We start from the raw sequence: 16,193 nt of genomic DNA on the forward strand, positions 1-16,193 counted from the left end.
GTAGGAGGTAGTGTATTGTAAGAATGTGACAAACTCAAAACGTGGTCCTTGGATTTCCTTGAAAACACATTCCTCCCAAAATTAATAATAGGAAGCATTAATTTCACATGTATCCCCTTTACAAACTGTTCAACACATAATAGGGTTTTTTTTAGGGGGAGGGGGGTTGACGAGAGAGAACATTGAGCCATTTTCAGCCTCAGAACTATAGCAGTTTATTAATAAACCATACTGAGATCATACTAAAGACCTAGTAATACTACAATGGGAGGAGGTCCCTGAACCCTTGCTTAGGATCTACTAATCTCTACCCATTCAATAAACCTTGAAGTAAACACTGCATGCATAAGTCTTAATCACTGTACTCACATTGGTTACTACCAGCACATTGTTGAAGGCACTTCTGAAATTCTGAGAGTGGATTGAGCTCCCCCAGGTTGAGAATCTTGGATCCTCCACCCACTTCGGTAACTGGGATGTCACTACCCTCCTCAGAGGGGAGGAACTTTGGCTGCAGGCCAGGGAGAGTGGGGAGGAAAAACGGTGCCAGTTTCAGAGTTTTTGCTGGCTCCATTGGTTTGTTCCGTTGCTTAATTATGTCGAGGTTTTGTAGATTAGACCATCTGGACTTTGGTAGCATAGATAGAGTTACTAAACCCTCAGCAAGAGGTGTACATTTCTCGGAAACGTCGTCCATTGTCAGTTCATTTTCGTTTCTTTGTGTGTTTGATTCAACATCAGTTTCATCGTGCTCTGTCAGCTTGGTAGTAGGTAGATCGGTAAAAGTAGGTTTGATTTTTTCTGATAGTGGGCGGAGTGAAACATGAGAGTACATGGTCTTGTTGGACCACAGGTAAATGCCGAGGTCGTCAACGTGTGTGGTTGCCAGGAAGTCACCTGACGGAGAGAGAGCTATGCTGGTGGCCGGAGACTCCACAAGGAAGATGTCAATCATTCTGGAAAAGGAAGTGTTGGGTCAGAGAGATTGCACGCCTTAAAAAAAACAAAAACATTTTCGATAGTAATTAATGCAGAATTCCCGATAGAAAATTATGACGAATTTCATAGTATATAAACACGAATTGCACGAGTCAAACAAATGACCTTGTTTGTCACAAGTATCAGCAACTCTACTACAGTAAGCACAAACCCTAAGTTATTCGAGAGAATGCACATACGCAGAACGGGGTGTCCTCACCTTCCAGTGGGCAGGTCCCAGGTCCTGACTGAGCAGTCCATGGAGGAGGTGACCAGCCATCGACCATCAGGACTAAACGACTACAGTGTGTGTGTGTGTGTGTGCGCGTACGGGAACACAAAACAATCAACACAACCTGAAACCATAGATAATAGAGACATTTCTATGCTCTATTATCTATGGTGAAACCTATCATTTACAATCAGCAGAAGGCAGACTCAAAGTCATTGTAGTACAAAACATAAGTGTGTAAAAGGTCCTACTATGCATGCATATGGTATCTAGAGGCAGTTTAAAGGTAGTCCCCAGAGCATTATAGGGACAATGCTGCCGAGTATGTGGTCTTAAAAAAGTAATATCAGACTCAGAGCTCTAGCACCATTGTAGGTAAAACAATTAGTGAGTAAAAGGTCCTACTGTGCATACGGTAGTCCCCAGAGCATTGTAGGTCTGTTGTCTATGCATGTACAACAATAGGTAGCTTCATTAGAGAGTGGACAATGATATGTATCTAGCTAGGAGACTCAGTGCCTATAGGAGCAGAAATAATCCTGTACCATATAATGATATAAATATATAGAGGGCTCATCACCAGCTCCAGATAGTGCGTAACCCTTAAAAGAGGTAATCACACTAGATAACTACCATAATGATATAAATGTGTATAGAGGGCTCATCACCAGCTCAGATGGTGCGTAACCCCCTAAAAGAGGTAATCATACTTGAGAACTATGAACAAAGGGCTGAACAAAGGGCAGGGAGAACCCCTTTATACGTACCATATCAGTGATCCTGTTGGTATGACCTCTGAACCTTCTGACCACCTTCCTACCTCCAGTATCCACAATACTCACTGTGAAGTTGTCAGCAGCAACGGCAAGCATACAGCTGCACAGGATTGTATAATCAGTAAACTATAAATGTGTACCGTTAGGTTGTGTGTAGATACAAGCAACAAAAAATTATACTGATATACTAATTTAAAACACCGTGCTGATGCATCGGTGGAGGAGCCAAAGCTTATGGCGATTAATGAAGCTACAGTACCAGCAGACTATTAAATACACACATGTACAGCCTCTGCATTTACACAGATGACATGCATACAGAGTACAAAATGGTGAAAGAGTGGGAATTAAAATAATCGATATTGCTGTTGAAAGCTCGAAGTTCATTAATTATTAATGGCTGTGGCTTTTTTCTCATTCTTGCAGCTACCAATAGCTAGTGTTCTAGTGCAGAGCTAGCTAAGTTATATCAACAGATTTGGCTACAGAAGAGTCTAAAGAGTCTGCAACAGCCTTCTAAGTAAGCAAAACTAGCCATTCAACGAAGCATGATTTTGTAAATCCACTAATTACAATCCAAGAACTAGTAGAAAGAAGTCTGCACGACTTGCCCTTCATTTATCAGTTTCATACACAGACACATTACTGTATACCTCGCCTGCGCATGCGAACACTGAGGCATAATTAGTGCAACCAGTAGGTTGTACATAGGATTGACAGTGCAGTTGTGTTTTCACACATTTTGCTATTCGTTTTGATTGCTTTTTGAACGCCCACTAACTACTTCCTGTATGCTGAGCTGGCACACCCTTTTACATTGAAGCCATTGTAAAATCAATGTGTTTTTGCAAGCACGTATATAGTAGGTATCTTCAAGACCAGCTAGCTCACAGACAGTTGACAAACACTCTCTGGGACAAAAACAATTGTGTAGCTCTTATTTCAATATTTCACACACTTCGTTTCTTTAGAATAATAACGCATGTATTGCAGAATGCAGAGGCTGAAAAAACGCATTGATTTTACAATGACTTCATATTGCGGAAGCTATACAAGAAGTAGTTAGTGGGCGTTCAAAAAGCAATCAAAATTCCAGGCTTTTACCTATTATGACCTAGGATCAACACACTAGTCAAACTCCAATGGTACAAAACAACAGGGAATGTGTATTTTTCTATTAAGAGCCTCTAAAACACAGCCAGGTTAATGAAATCTGAGCCTCCTTATAGTAATGAAAGCACCGCAGGTGCTGATGCCTCCTCGGTGGAGATGCCAAAGCTACATAACAATAAAGCTACTAATAGCTTTGTTTTATACACATGACGATCAAATTTGCAAACTCAAAGAGTGGGTAATGATCGACCATGATTTTTGTTAAAAACGATTGATGCCAAAAGCTCAAGTCTAAAATTAATGGCTGCTATCAGCAGCCTTGCAGCTCTCTTCTCACTCATGCAGCTACCAATAGCTAGCGTTCTAGTGCAGAGCTAACTACTAAGTAGAGTAGCAACACTCGGTAAACAAGTTTGGCAACGTGCTCTTCTGAAAAGGCTGCAATGGCATTCCAAGTAAGCAAAACTCGAGAACGAAGCATTATTTTGCAAATCCACGAATTAAATCCAAGAAAACATGACTAGAAGCCACACACACACACACACACACACACACACACACACACACACACACACACACACACACACACACACACACACACACACACACACACACACACACACACACACACACACACACACACACACACACACACACACACACACACACACACACACACACACACACACACACACACACACACACTACCATATACCTCGCTTGCGCATGCGCACCGAGGCATAATAATTATGTGTCTGTCAGACAATCAATCAGTTTGTACTAGGCCACCTTATTATTGAAGCCACTGTTAGCCTGTCCAAAACTACAGCTAGGTTTCACTAACGTGGGAAGTAATACAAAAGGGTTTGTTTTGGTTTTAGGGTATGGATATAGAGTTTTACCCTTATAGTTTTCAAACTGATACACCAGTCGGACCGATATTTCGTGTGTTTATACCTGTCTCTATGGTAGCCCATACTAGCCACAGGGGATCCAATGTCCACGCTGCACTGCAGGGTCTTGTCATAAAATGACCATACCTGAGGACGATGAAAAAAGACACATACGGCATGAATAGGCGTGGTTGTTGAGAATAAAGAGATTCAAAAAAATCGATTAAGAAACAAAGTAGAACAGAACAATATTCATGAAGGATTTGTGGTTACCAAGGTAGCTTCATGGGTTAGTTCTAGTTATTTACGGACAACATTAGCATGGATAGAATAGAAACAAGCAGTAATAATAAGACAACTAGCAACTTGAAAACAATTAAGTAATTCGAAGTCAAAGATTCCAAGAGCAACCAATACAAGTTCTGGCAGAGAGGCTCATACTGAAAGACAGCTACTGAAAGGAAGCCCCCAAGTGCTGGTCCATCCTATCAATGTGGGACAAGGAGATGCAATACTACTGGAGATACAGAGTCAAAATGGTAAGTGATTAGAAGTGGCGTTAAAAAAAAAAAAAAAAAAACTGTTCTGACGTCAAAGCATCACAGACATGACATTACCAAGTATTTGTTGTTCCAGGCCAGAGTGAGAAACACCTTACGGATGGTGGCCAGGGACAAAGAACACAGAACACACAATACTACCAGAATCTCCAAGACACTCTCAGGGCTCGTGGATGCTTTGAAGAGAACCAAATGTGGTAGTAGGGTAAAAGATTGAACTCGTAAACAAGTTACAATGGACTCCATTATCATCACACACCCCAATCTAGATCATTACGGTGGCATTAACTGACTGCTACAAGACTTCACTATCACGGCTCCCATTACAACAACTCTGGCAAGCTGTTTGAAAGTTGGGTATTCTGGTGGTCCATAAGACACGCAATTAGGTGAGTGTTCCTGTCGGGTGAAAGAGATCAAGTTAGGCATTGGTTCCCGTTAACTGGAGAGGGTGAGAATGGTAGACGACACACAAACATTAAAACACTGCCAATAGGTTTGTCAATAGAAATAGACACGAACAAAGAAGAAGGATTTAAACCAAAACAGCTAAATAAAACAAGTATTCTGACAACTGTAAGGATACCGGAGAGCAAGTAGGATTACGATGTGGTGTTGAGCGGAGACTCATACGGTTATGTCATCGATGAGAAACTAGGCATAAAGGATAAATCGGTAGGAGTATTCCAAGTGCCTCATCATGGAAGCAAATATAATCTCGATCACCTCAAATCCAAACCATCAACAGCTGAGTTCAGAAATGTTTACTCGAGCTTCCATGCACATATCAGTCACGGCGATCACAGAGGCTAAAATCATCCACATAGTGAAATTATCACAGGCATTCTCTCTGCTGCTCCAGAAGAAAAGACGTTGTAAGATAGTAGTCGCGACAACATGGTTTAAAGAATCTAAAATTGACAAAACGAACATTAGCAACTGGAGGGGGACTATGTTGATATTTTCTACTTCAAGCAAGGCACTCCATACGTCACCCTGGATCCTAACGATGAGAAACTGCCTGAGGGCTTACAGCTGTTTGTCAAAAAGGTGCGTGTTACAAACAGAAATTAATAGAAATGGTAAGACTACACAGCTAGGAAATTATAATTTATACAGGTGCCAGCTCCAATTAAAGAGTTTAAAAGACAAATTTAGAGAAAAGAATTTGCAGAGGAGGGAGGTTAGTCGTGATGGAAACAGCTTCTTCAATGCCGTCAGTGGAGCACTAACAAACAAGAACACACCCATCCAGCTGAGAGAGAGGCTTGTTGAACACCTAATGGGATTGCAAGGTTTATACTATCCAAGATCAGGAATGACTACAATGGAGGAATATTATGAGATCGTAAATAATTATTTATTGGCCTGGATGGTCACTTCTCGTCTGATATTGAAAAGATTTTGCCCGAGGCAATGGCACGGACACTAAATATTCGAATACAAGTTATCATTGCAAATCCTGAACAAGACGATAAGTTTTATGGTATCGAATCCACCTAGACTGTTATTCAGCTAATACATGATGACACAGACAGTGGTCACTATGACTACGCCCTGCCAGCCACGGCACAAGTGGTTACAGAGCAGATTCCTGAGCAGAGATAAGAAAACCCACTATTAGCAAACGGAGGAGCTGCAGACGCCTCCAGTTCCCAAATGACAGGTGAAACAAATTATTGTGAAGTAAGAAATATATATATATATAACAGTTTCTTTTATTACGATTTACAATTTACCCTTACAGTGCTAATCAGAAGAAAAACAGCCCACCCAAAGCCGTATGTCGCATCTGTAATCAACTGGCAAGTCCGAAGAATATATGGTACCAATGTACAAACACTAAATGTCCAATAAAAATAAACGCCAGTTGTGAAGAGAAGACAAGTCGTCTTTTATAAGAAATGCATCATCGTCATCTTTTATAAGAAATGCATCATCGTCATCTTTTATAAGAAATGCGATTATTGCCGGACTTGCAAAGAATGCAACGGAATAATGGGAACAGTACATGCTTCGTGTCATATTTGTGGGGGTGCTGGCCACGTCCCTTGTATTAGAAGAGTGCCCGAACAAACAAGAGATGGATACACATGTAGGATATGTAGAGAACAAAGCTTGTAGTGCAATAGGCAGAAAATTATATGCATGTACCGTGTATAAAACGTCGCACATTGTCAATCGCTATCGATGTAGAGTACAGTGTGAATAAAGAATTACTTTCAGTATGGACACAATAATATGAATGAAGGAAATACAGCAATAGCTGGTGTGTTTAATAATAATGTATACGTGATATATACTGTAGTGCTAGAAATAATTATATGAGAGCTTAAATTGTGCTATTGCTTCGATTAAACACAGCGATTTTAATGGGGATTGTACAGGCCTCGAATAAAGGACTATAGTTGTGCGACACAAATTTATGCGATAATTATGCCTCGGTGTGCATGCGCAAGCGAGGTATACGGTGGTGTGTCTGTGTGTGTGTGTGTGTAGATTGCTACAGTTGCTCAAGGATCAATGAAGTGCAAGTAAGAGTTTCTATATAGCCATGGATTTTAATTTGTGGATTTGTAAAATAATGCTTCGTTCTTGAGTTATGCCTAAGTTTTGCTTACTTGGAATGCCATTGCAGCCTTTTCAGAAAAGTGCGTAGAAAAACTTGTCCATGGAGTGTTGCTACTCTACTTAGTAGTTAGCTGTGCACTACAACGCTAGCTATTGGTAGCTGCAAGAGTGAGAAGAGAGTTGCAAGGCTCTGCTGATGCAATTTTAGACTTGGACTTTTGGCATCTATCCTTTTTAACAATAATCATTGTCGATCATTACCCAGTCTTTGAGTTTCTGGATTCTGCCTGCATTGCAATACAACAATGGTCATCATGCTAATAGGCTAGTAGCTTTGTTATGTAGCTTGACACCTCCACCGAGGCATCAGCACTCGCGGTGCTTTCATTATGATAGGCACTCGCATAAATAGCATTAGCTTGTATCACGCATACATTTCAAGCATTTAACGGTACATTATTAATAAAACTATTTACGATGCCTTATTGATGAATTGTGCTAGATAAATGTATAACTGATACATACATACATACCTTGATGGTTCCATCACCGGAGCCTGAGAACACCTCCATGTTGAGGGAGTCCACGGCAACACCTCTAACGGGTCCACTGTGGCCTGAGTGCATGTGGGAGAGGATTACATCACATGCAGGCAAAGAACATTTGCAAAGCATAAATATAGCGAGCTTTGAGCACGCATATAATTTTAAAATAGTTTTTGCGAAATGTGCATTCGCAGCGTAACTTATATGCAACAGAAATTCTGACAGTGACTGCAAGATACCACACTCACCTCTGGGCCAGCCCAACTCTCCTCTGTGTAGCCCGGACTGCATGTTGAACAGTTCAATGTGGCCAGTGCTCATTCCAGCCACAGCAAAGTTACCACAACTGGTGATCGTCACACACTACATGAAAAATAACAGTTCTACATGTTCATGACGTTGTAACGGGTTGGAGTTATGCTACGCGGATTTCTTATTACTACACGTTTTGATGTTTCCCCCGGCCAGTCTTAGCAACTTTTTACATTTTTTCGTCGGATTCCCCTTTTTTTCAGTAAACTTTAAATTGCAATAATACTACATTACTAAGTAGGAAATGGTCGACCAATGCTTGGGGCTAAAAAATATGCTAAAAGTTCAAAGTTTTATAACTGCAAGCTCACAAAATAGTGTGGATTGAGCTACGTACATACCAATAGCTAGTGCAGAGCTAACCACTAAAGTAGAATAGCCTAGTTAAGATGTTGCTGCACACGAGTCTGAAGGCAATAGCCTTTCAAGTAGCCCTAACTCAATAAAGAAGCATTATTTTGCAAATCTACGAATTAAAACATGACTAAAAACCTATAGAAAATTTTAATTACTTGCACTTCATTTATCACTGAGCAGCTGTAGCGGTCTACACCACACACACAACATACAGTTTCACACACTATACAGTTTGAACAGCTAAGAGTCAAAATAATTATGTGAAATATTGCTACTAAATATTGCTGCCAATCCTATGTAAAACTTACTGGTTTTACTAATGTGAATAACAAAACAAACTGCAAATCTTGACTATATTACTAATCTATATATAGCTAGAAATATATAATTATATAGGGCTTGCCAAATTCTAATCTACGCACTTTGTCCAAGGTAATATAAACAAGAAACCATAACAGCTAGCATTATGAAGAATACACCACCATAAGCAGCACACTGCCAGGGTCCAAAATCACACTCACTAGATCTTGCAACTGTATGTGTGTAAGACAAACCACAATAAAGCCAGATATATATTTTCAATGACTTGTTAGCATATATACTGTCATGTAATCATGCTTCACCCAGGAATCTACAACGCTACTAAATAGCTGTTTCTTGGGTAATACCTTCTATTCCATTTTCATCGCAATAGGTAGTTTCATCATCCTTACAGTAGTGGATACATCCTGAAAGTGGTGTGTAGTGATTTCGTCGACACTCTGAGCACTCAGGACCAGCATAATTTCCTAGACAGACGAAGTAGGGGGGGTCAGGAATACAGTCATACTGGCCATTTCGGGGAGAGCAATGAACAGAGCAAGTTGGTCCATAGTAGTTTTTTTGGCATTCGACACAGTCAGGAAGCCGAAAATGTCCATTGCAAATTATTTCACCATTCCTTGAGCAAGTATATTTATCCAAAGAAGGATTGCAGGTTTTCGTGCAGTCGTTACCATAAAAACCTTTCTTACAGGCAAGACAATCAGGACCATCAAAGTTTTTCTTGCATGTGCGTGAACCATCGGTATTACAATCATAATGCCCCCTGGTATCATCTCGAGAAGTGCACAGCTTTGTACAATCATTCATAGGGTAATAATAAGGTGAGCATACTGAACAAAATGGGCCTGCGAAATTTCCTAAACAAACCCTCTGACCAAGATAATTACAAAAATACCGGTCTGGGTTTGGTATGCAGGTAGAACCACATTCAAATCCAAACATATTCTGTGGGCAGTTATTAGTGATCCTATACTTCAAGTCAATGGTAGCTTTGCCACAGTCGGTACTGGAGTACGATTTAACAGGAACGGTGGCATTTACTATCAGGGTTCTCGGGAAGTCAATATTAATAGTATCGATTTCTTTGTATTTTTCTGCAGTGTTGCTGCTGACATTGATGATCTCTACACTCAGCATTAGAGGGACCTACACACATAAAAACATGCATATACTTGGACATGCTGGAATACGAAATCAAATGAGAGCCCATGCATCTAGCCATTAATTATAGTACAATATTGAGTATCAAACTTTCTCGAAGTGATCACTATAATTATACAGCTAGTATGATGGAGTATATAATGCAAACTCAGGCAATAAATACTGTCTTACATTTGATGTACATACAAATCACTCACCGATGATACAATATTGTCGAATGTGATGGGGTTAAGAAGATTCAAGTCAGCAAGCACATCAGAGGAAAAAGAAAATTGATCGTTTCTAATAGCACCATCACTTGTTCGTGACACAATCCCACATGCAGATGTAGTTGGGGGAGATTCGGTACTAAGAGAATGCAAGCAAAACTGAAATTTGTTGTTACAGCTGTTTTTAGGTCCATTGCATAAGACTCCATTGCAAAGTTGATGGCTAGGATTTCTATATGCCATCAAATCAATAGTCACATTAAAACTTCCACTCACCTATAAAATCACACATACATAACTGACTGTACATGTGTAAATGTATACAAATGTAGACATGCATGCATGCATACTAATTTAGAGCACTGAGTAATTATAGAAAGACTGATTCGCAACTAAAACTCACCAAGAAGCTTTGGCCAATAACCAAAAGAATGAATGCAAAAATCAATGCCATATTCTTCTACTACAACTCTATACACTGATATTCTAGAAAAACAAATGACGCTTATACTCCGGTCCTGGAATAGCTAAACATATTCATGAAGGATGCATACGCGCTGCGTGATATGTAGGTTGCAATTACATGTAATTAATAACCTTAGCACTATTACTGAGGCACCAGGTGCATTTATCATAACCGTACAATGCAAACTGGTTCATACCAACGTACGGTAATACAGTAACTTCCGAATATTGAATTATGCATACAGTTGTCATGCTATAATTATAGTAATAAAACTCTTGAGTCTAGTTTTACGTATCTCTCACCTTGGGTTTGGCTCCCAGGTCAGCATGCTTGGAGGAGAGGGTGTGCTGGCCAATGGTGTACTTGTTTAGGTTCCAGGTCTGAATGGAACCGTGACCAGCATGACACGTCACCACTCCATCCCATTCATCAGCACGAACAGATTCTGAGGAAAAACAAGAGCACTCAGAATAATTATGACGAAAATCTGATGATTATAAATGTCCCTCACTGAGCTGTAGAACAGCGCTATACTCAGTCAGATCAGGAATACAAAATTAAATGCATTCATTAAGGCAGACTATTATATTACAGTTAATATGAATAAGAGTAACTCGTCCCACACACACGGGGGAGGATAGCATTTGAACTTCATATTTCCCAATGAATATTACTAACCTGCTGCAAAATCAGCCACAGCTGGGAGCTTCAGAGTTTCCACTTTGACCCCTCTCACTTTCGACCTCTTTAACAGAGAACCTACAAACAAATAAAAAATCTTCAGTTTGTAGCACTACACACAGGTGCCACGCCCACCTTGTGACAGCTCCATGTTCATTGCCACGTCCTTGTGCACTCCAAACACTCGGAGGGCATTGTCCAAACCTGGAGTAGGGGTATAAAAAATTCTTTGGTGCAGAAAATGTATGGTATACTAACACAATGATAAAAAAACACGGGACAATTCTGTAAGACTCTGTATATCAAATTGTTTAACTTACAATATCAAAACTCAACAAGTATCACAGCCTATTTTCCGATTGTGCCTATACATGATTATAGTTGCTATGATCACTTGGACCTACCTCCACTGAGTATCTTGACAGCATCTCCTCCGGTGGAAGTGAACCGTATCTTAGTGGGTGGGGCACTATGGCCACATCGAGATCGTAACAGGCGAGCACTGCCATCTGATTGGTCAAATATCCACATCTTCAACCTGACAGACAGATACAGCGCTAATTACGATGCCATAACCTTTCACAACGCCAACGAATCGTTGATGTATTGCATGTAAATTACAGCTGTATAGCATACAGAGGGCTTAATTTAATCTGCTCAAAATGATTTCACATGTAGGAATACCTAGAGATTTAATTTTAAAAAGAGAATTTACACTTTGTTATATTGTACTGCACTCACGAGTTGTCTGGACCTGAGGTGACCATTACCGGCTGGGACTGCAAGAACTGTAGCCCCGACACGGAGCCATTGTGTGAGTTCCTGAGGATGGTGGACAGTCTCTTCTTGTCCAAGTCCCACACTGCTATGTGCCCAATAGAGCTACCAGTGGCTACTGTGTTGGTGCCGTCTGGGTGGTATGGGAGGGATACAAATCAATCAATGTATTTGAAGTGCTGTGTATAACAGGAAGTATATACATGGACTGTCGTTGGTTTAGTCTGTAGACAAGTATTGGTATCACTACATGTACAATGTAATCTACATATATACATGTATCATCATGGGTTGTGTATTGATCGCGTCTTAGTCACTATCCTAATGTAAGTTCCGCGCAGAACGACGAAAGAAACTCACCCGTTCTGAAGCTCATTGCAGTGACTGGACCCCACTCCTGATGGAACCTCATCACTGTCTGGTCATACTTGAGGTTGTGCATCACAATACCCCCACTCTCCAGACCAACCCCCACAACATCCACAGCGGGGGATTGTGCCAATATTTGTACCGCAGATCCCCAGCCCTTAAATGTGTACACCAGTTTGCTGGTTCGAATGTTCCACAACTGCAGCTGTCCCTGCTGGCTGCCTAACAGAAGTTTGTTGAGGTAGGTGCTCGGATGAAGGGCACTTAAAATGGTGAAGGAGCAAACGTCAAAGTGCATCTCCCCATACAACTCTGAAATAAATGATATGGAAGCATAAGGCATGTGTCATAATAATAATTATTCAATACAGAGCAGTTACCAAAAGTACAATACACTTTCGAAACACAGAGGCAGTAAATATTTCAATTATTAATATTGGTGTTGTGTGTTGTTGTACGCTATCACTCACACCTTTGCTGACACTGTGCCAGATTCTCATCACATTGCTGTCGTCAATGGAGATGAGATGCTCTCCAAACGGTAGAATGAACTGGACCTCCCCCTCGTGACCAAGGTAAGTGTTGACCTCTTGACCCCTCTTGAAAGCTTTGACCACATTCTGGTAGGAGGCATACACTATTTTCCCCTGGATTGCTAGACACTGCAACTGGTCAGGTTGCTGAGTACCTGAGAGGATATAAAACCATTTATTATTCAGTCTATTTTAAGAACCATACACTACTATTATTAACGACTGCTTTTTACCTATGGTGACATAGTCTATACACGTACACTGTAACACATATGTACAGCTGCACAACTCACCTACAAACACCAACCGTAGCTTGTCACACTATAGAAAATAATAAGTACTGATGTAAAAACATGCATGAAAAACAGTAAATGTGCGCACAAAAAGGTTACACACAGAATGAGATCTCACTGTGTAAACGTGGAAAGCTCTTCCAACTGATGTAACCACAAAGGTTTCTGCCCCTAGGCTCGATGACACCAGTGGAAGATGATTACAGCAGAACCCTATGGCACGAAATGGAGAGAAAACCTGGCTTGATGAAGACATTTCTTTCGTAACTCCACGTGGCTTTTTTTGTTGCCACATGGGTTTAGAGGCTAGAAAGAAGAACATGAGGTCCGAACTTTGACTTGAACCCTTAGCTTAGTGTGCTTTATTTGGAGTTTTAGGTGCTTTCTTTCTGAAAGTGATGTTACAACTTCTCAATGACAGAGAGGTAGGGTTGGATCCGCCATGGCTGCTCCCCAGGGTGTATGGCAGTCAGAGATTTGTTGATATAGAGCTTAGTAGCAGAAGAGAGTTTGTCAAAGGACACAAAAATGGAGTAACTTCTATGGACATTGATAGACAGTCTGGAAGATAGTGAGTTCATTTGCCCATCAGTTATGCCAGTAGATCCGTACTGTAGGTAGAGGTGCGTGTGTATGCACAAGGCCACCATACACCAGGCAACTTTCAGGCAATTCATTTTATTATTACAAGCAATGAAGCAAGAACACTTGTAAATTTATACACTATAATTATAGTATTACGTGTTCCTATTTCCTTCCTTCCAGTATTCTGTCTGGCGGCTCTGATACAACAGGAACCATATTGCTACATGACACCCTCTGTCCCCCTGGCTCCACCCACCAATATCCCATCGTCTCAAACACATTCAGCCCAATCTCAAACTCTGAACAAAACACCTCGTATGCCATTTGCTCCATCCAGTGGTACCCTCACGACACGGGCATGTTTGTGACGAGTTCTGCTGACAGGACTGTTAAAGTATGGGACACGAATGAGATGTGTCCTGTGGAAAGTTTCAAGTTCACCAAGCCAGTGTACACACACGTTATGGCTGCAGCACAGTCCCACTGTCTCATCGCAGGTACAGGGTGGTGTTTATCAAGTACTTTTTAAGCTTTGTACAAAATAATATATGCTTTTGAATATAATGTACGTGCATATTCTTGGGAGTAGACTCGTGTAGATACATCTTAATACAACTATGTTCATGTACACATCTGGAGTGGCGGTGCTTACCTTAGAATACTGAAACCGTAATCTGTCATGATATCTTACACACTTGACAATGTATGTTATAACTATAAACACCACTTGACACATGTGCTTCCATTTCCTCTCTCCCAGCACAGTTGGAGGCAAAGAGTGTGAGATCACGCTATGTGACATCCACTCCGGCTCGTCCACGCACATCCTCCGATCTCATAACCTCCCTGTGATGTCCCTCGCCTGGTCTCCCCACAACGACTTCACTCTGGCCAGCGGGAGTCAAGACAACAGAGTGCTCTTGTGGGATATCCGTAAGGCCGCTGGTCCACTCATGAGCTTAGACATGCACAATGGCAGTGGGAGCTCAAACAGTGCATCAGGTGAGAGAGTGTGTGTGAAGATAGTGTCTCTTGAATCATTATCAAAGATAGGGCGTGTTAGCATACTATACATTGTGCCCTGTACTTACATGTAGTTAGTATTGATTGTCTTAATTATCACTTTTTGTTGGAATGACCCTTTACCATAATTATTGTTAGATCGATGCTTGACATGATAATCCCCTCCAGTTGAAACTGCTCACAGTGGTCATGTGAATGGACTTTGCTTCAGCTCTGATGGGCTCTACCTACTGTCATTTGCAACAGACAATAAGCTGAAACTATGGGATGCCTTCTATGGGAAAAATACACTGGTGAGTATAATGGAACGCTATCTCCATTGTGTGTGCTGTAGTATAGTTGTATTCTCGTACTCCATAGAAAGCTCTCCGCCAATAGAGAGTCACTCTAGTAATGGTGCGTGTATGGTTTACACGCGCTTGATTATTTATATTCGGTAAAGATCAACAAAGATTAATATTGATCCACCTCACAGATAAACTACGGTCATTTGACCAACTATGACACTCACACGAGTGTACAGTTTGCAGTATCCTCCCACACATCCACCCTCCACCCGGTTGTGTGTCTCCCTTCCAGTGGGAGCATTCTGCTCATAGAGATGCTCACGGGCAAGAAAATCAAGAGCTTGCAAGGACACTTTGGCACTGTCAACTGTGTAATGACTCACCCTTTTGAGCAGGTAAGGATACCAACGGGCCAAGAACTTCTATTTTTATTAGCCATTAAAATTATTCTTCAATGCTTTTATCATTATTATGTTTTGCAGGAGTTGTTTTCTGGTGGAGGTGATGGGAACATTTTGACCTGGGAACCCCCTCCTCCAAAAGTGACTGAGGTATGCTAGTAGATACAAGAGTAATGATTTCCTACTAACAATTGGTCTAAACTGCACGTTCACAAGCTATTCACTTTTTGACTGTCACCTCGTTTTAGCATCCAGGGTTTCATCTAGGATTACAAGTTTGGCGGGAAGGTTTGGGCACGCGTAAGCATGTCGCAAATATTTGGCCACTCCCACATTTGTGCATCATAGAGCTAGTTACATATTGCACATCACGGACAGTACTAATGTAATGATGTCATTATTCTACAACATTTGGGGGGGAGGTTCACCCCTGCCCCCCCCCCCACTAGATGAAACCCTGATAGTGATAGCCATTTTAATCTTTCATCAGTATGTATCACCTACACAGACCCGCTCAGCCAGTGGTAGAGGCCTATCTGTGTATCAAGACGATTGGAGCAGTGATGAGGAAAGATAATCATTGCTTTTGTCGCTATTACATCAAATCTGTTGTGAATTGGGAGCCATCTGTCACCTGGAGAACATTTATAAACTGAACTTATTTTGTTGTGTTTTGATTAGTATTTTGTGCTGTATTTATTTCCAGACTGTGCAGTCATAAACAATTGATTTCCTCCTCAAGTAAGA

The 16,193-nt window shown here is 41.0% G+C and overlaps 2 protein-coding genes and 1 long non-coding RNA gene across 8 annotated transcripts in view; 2 read left to right on the forward strand and 1 right to left on the reverse strand.

The window, feature by feature from the left end:
- The window catches only part of LOC135334482 (WD repeat-containing protein 36-like), a 141,585-nt gene extending 128,113 nt beyond the window's left edge, over positions 1-13,472 (reverse strand). Inside the window, exons 1-15 of one of the 5 annotated variants that reach the window (XM_064529675.1) lie at positions 13,269-13,472; positions 13,151-13,178; positions 12,797-13,012; positions 12,316-12,636; positions 11,920-12,088; positions 11,583-11,716; positions 11,314-11,382; positions 11,176-11,256; positions 10,800-10,942; positions 7,917-8,031; positions 7,657-7,739; positions 4,057-4,139; positions 1,978-2,086; positions 1,199-1,278; positions 370-956 (exon numbers count right to left, since the gene is read on the reverse strand). In XM_064529675.1, the coding sequence (XP_064385745.1) occupies positions 370-956; positions 1,199-1,278; positions 1,978-2,086; positions 4,057-4,139; positions 7,657-7,739; positions 7,917-8,031; positions 10,800-10,942; positions 11,176-11,256; positions 11,314-11,382; positions 11,583-11,716; positions 11,920-12,088; positions 12,316-12,636; positions 12,797-13,012; positions 13,151-13,178; positions 13,269-13,472 (2,422 nt within the window). Of the gene's footprint in view, positions 1-369; positions 957-1,198; positions 1,279-1,977; positions 2,087-4,056; positions 4,140-7,656; positions 7,740-7,916; positions 8,032-8,473; positions 8,871-9,005; positions 9,808-10,019; positions 10,308-10,799; positions 10,943-11,175; positions 11,257-11,313; positions 11,383-11,582; positions 11,717-11,919; positions 12,089-12,315; positions 12,637-12,796; positions 13,013-13,150; positions 13,179-13,268 lie in introns of those variants that run through there. The other 4 variants (XM_064529679.1, XR_010394304.1, XM_064529676.1 and 1 more) reach the window with 4 other exon arrangements.
- Positions 3,383-6,968, forward strand: LOC135334517 (uncharacterized). Of its 2 annotated transcripts, XR_010394309.1 has the most exons (4): positions 3,383-4,531; positions 4,629-5,602; positions 5,672-6,218; positions 6,300-6,967. It is a non-coding gene; the product is annotated as an uncharacterized LOC135334517 (long non-coding RNA). The 2 variants fall into 2 exon arrangements; XR_010394308.1 differs by having other exon boundaries at positions 4,629-6,218; positions 6,300-6,968.
- A 76-nt stretch (positions 13,473-13,548) lies between the features above and the next one.
- LOC135334503 (DNA excision repair protein ERCC-8-like) lies at positions 13,549-16,185 on the forward strand. Its single transcript, XM_064529720.1, has 7 exons — positions 13,549-13,721; positions 13,916-14,232; positions 14,501-14,737; positions 14,927-15,051; positions 15,234-15,440; positions 15,528-15,596; positions 15,955-16,185. The coding sequence occupies exons 1-7, from the start codon at positions 13,549-13,551 to the stop codon at positions 16,021-16,023; spliced, it is 1,197 nt and encodes a 398-aa protein (XP_064385790.1). The 3' UTR covers positions 16,024-16,185.
- The last annotated feature ends 8 nt before the right edge of the window (positions 16,186-16,193 follow it).

The sequence above is a fragment of the Halichondria panicea genome, chromosome 4 (genome assembly GCF_963675165.1).
Source record: "Halichondria panicea chromosome 4, odHalPani1.1, whole genome shotgun sequence".
Taxonomy (NCBI): Eukaryota; Metazoa; Porifera; class Demospongiae; order Suberitida; family Halichondriidae; genus Halichondria; species Halichondria panicea.

Bases quoted from the DNA above. Each gene is read 5' to 3' on its own strand.
- LOC135334503 (XM_064529720.1), top strand. From the start codon at position 13,549: ATGTTACAACTTCTCAATGACAGAGAGGTAGGGTTGGATCCGCCATGG. The intron at 13,722-13,915 runs GTGAGTTCATTT...CCTTCCTTCCAG, and splicing joins GATAGACAGTCTGGAAGATA to TATTCTGTCTGGCGGCTCTG. The intron at 15,052-15,233 runs GTGAGTATAATG...TCCACCTCACAG, and splicing joins TCTATGGGAAAAATACACTG to ATAAACTACGGTCATTTGAC.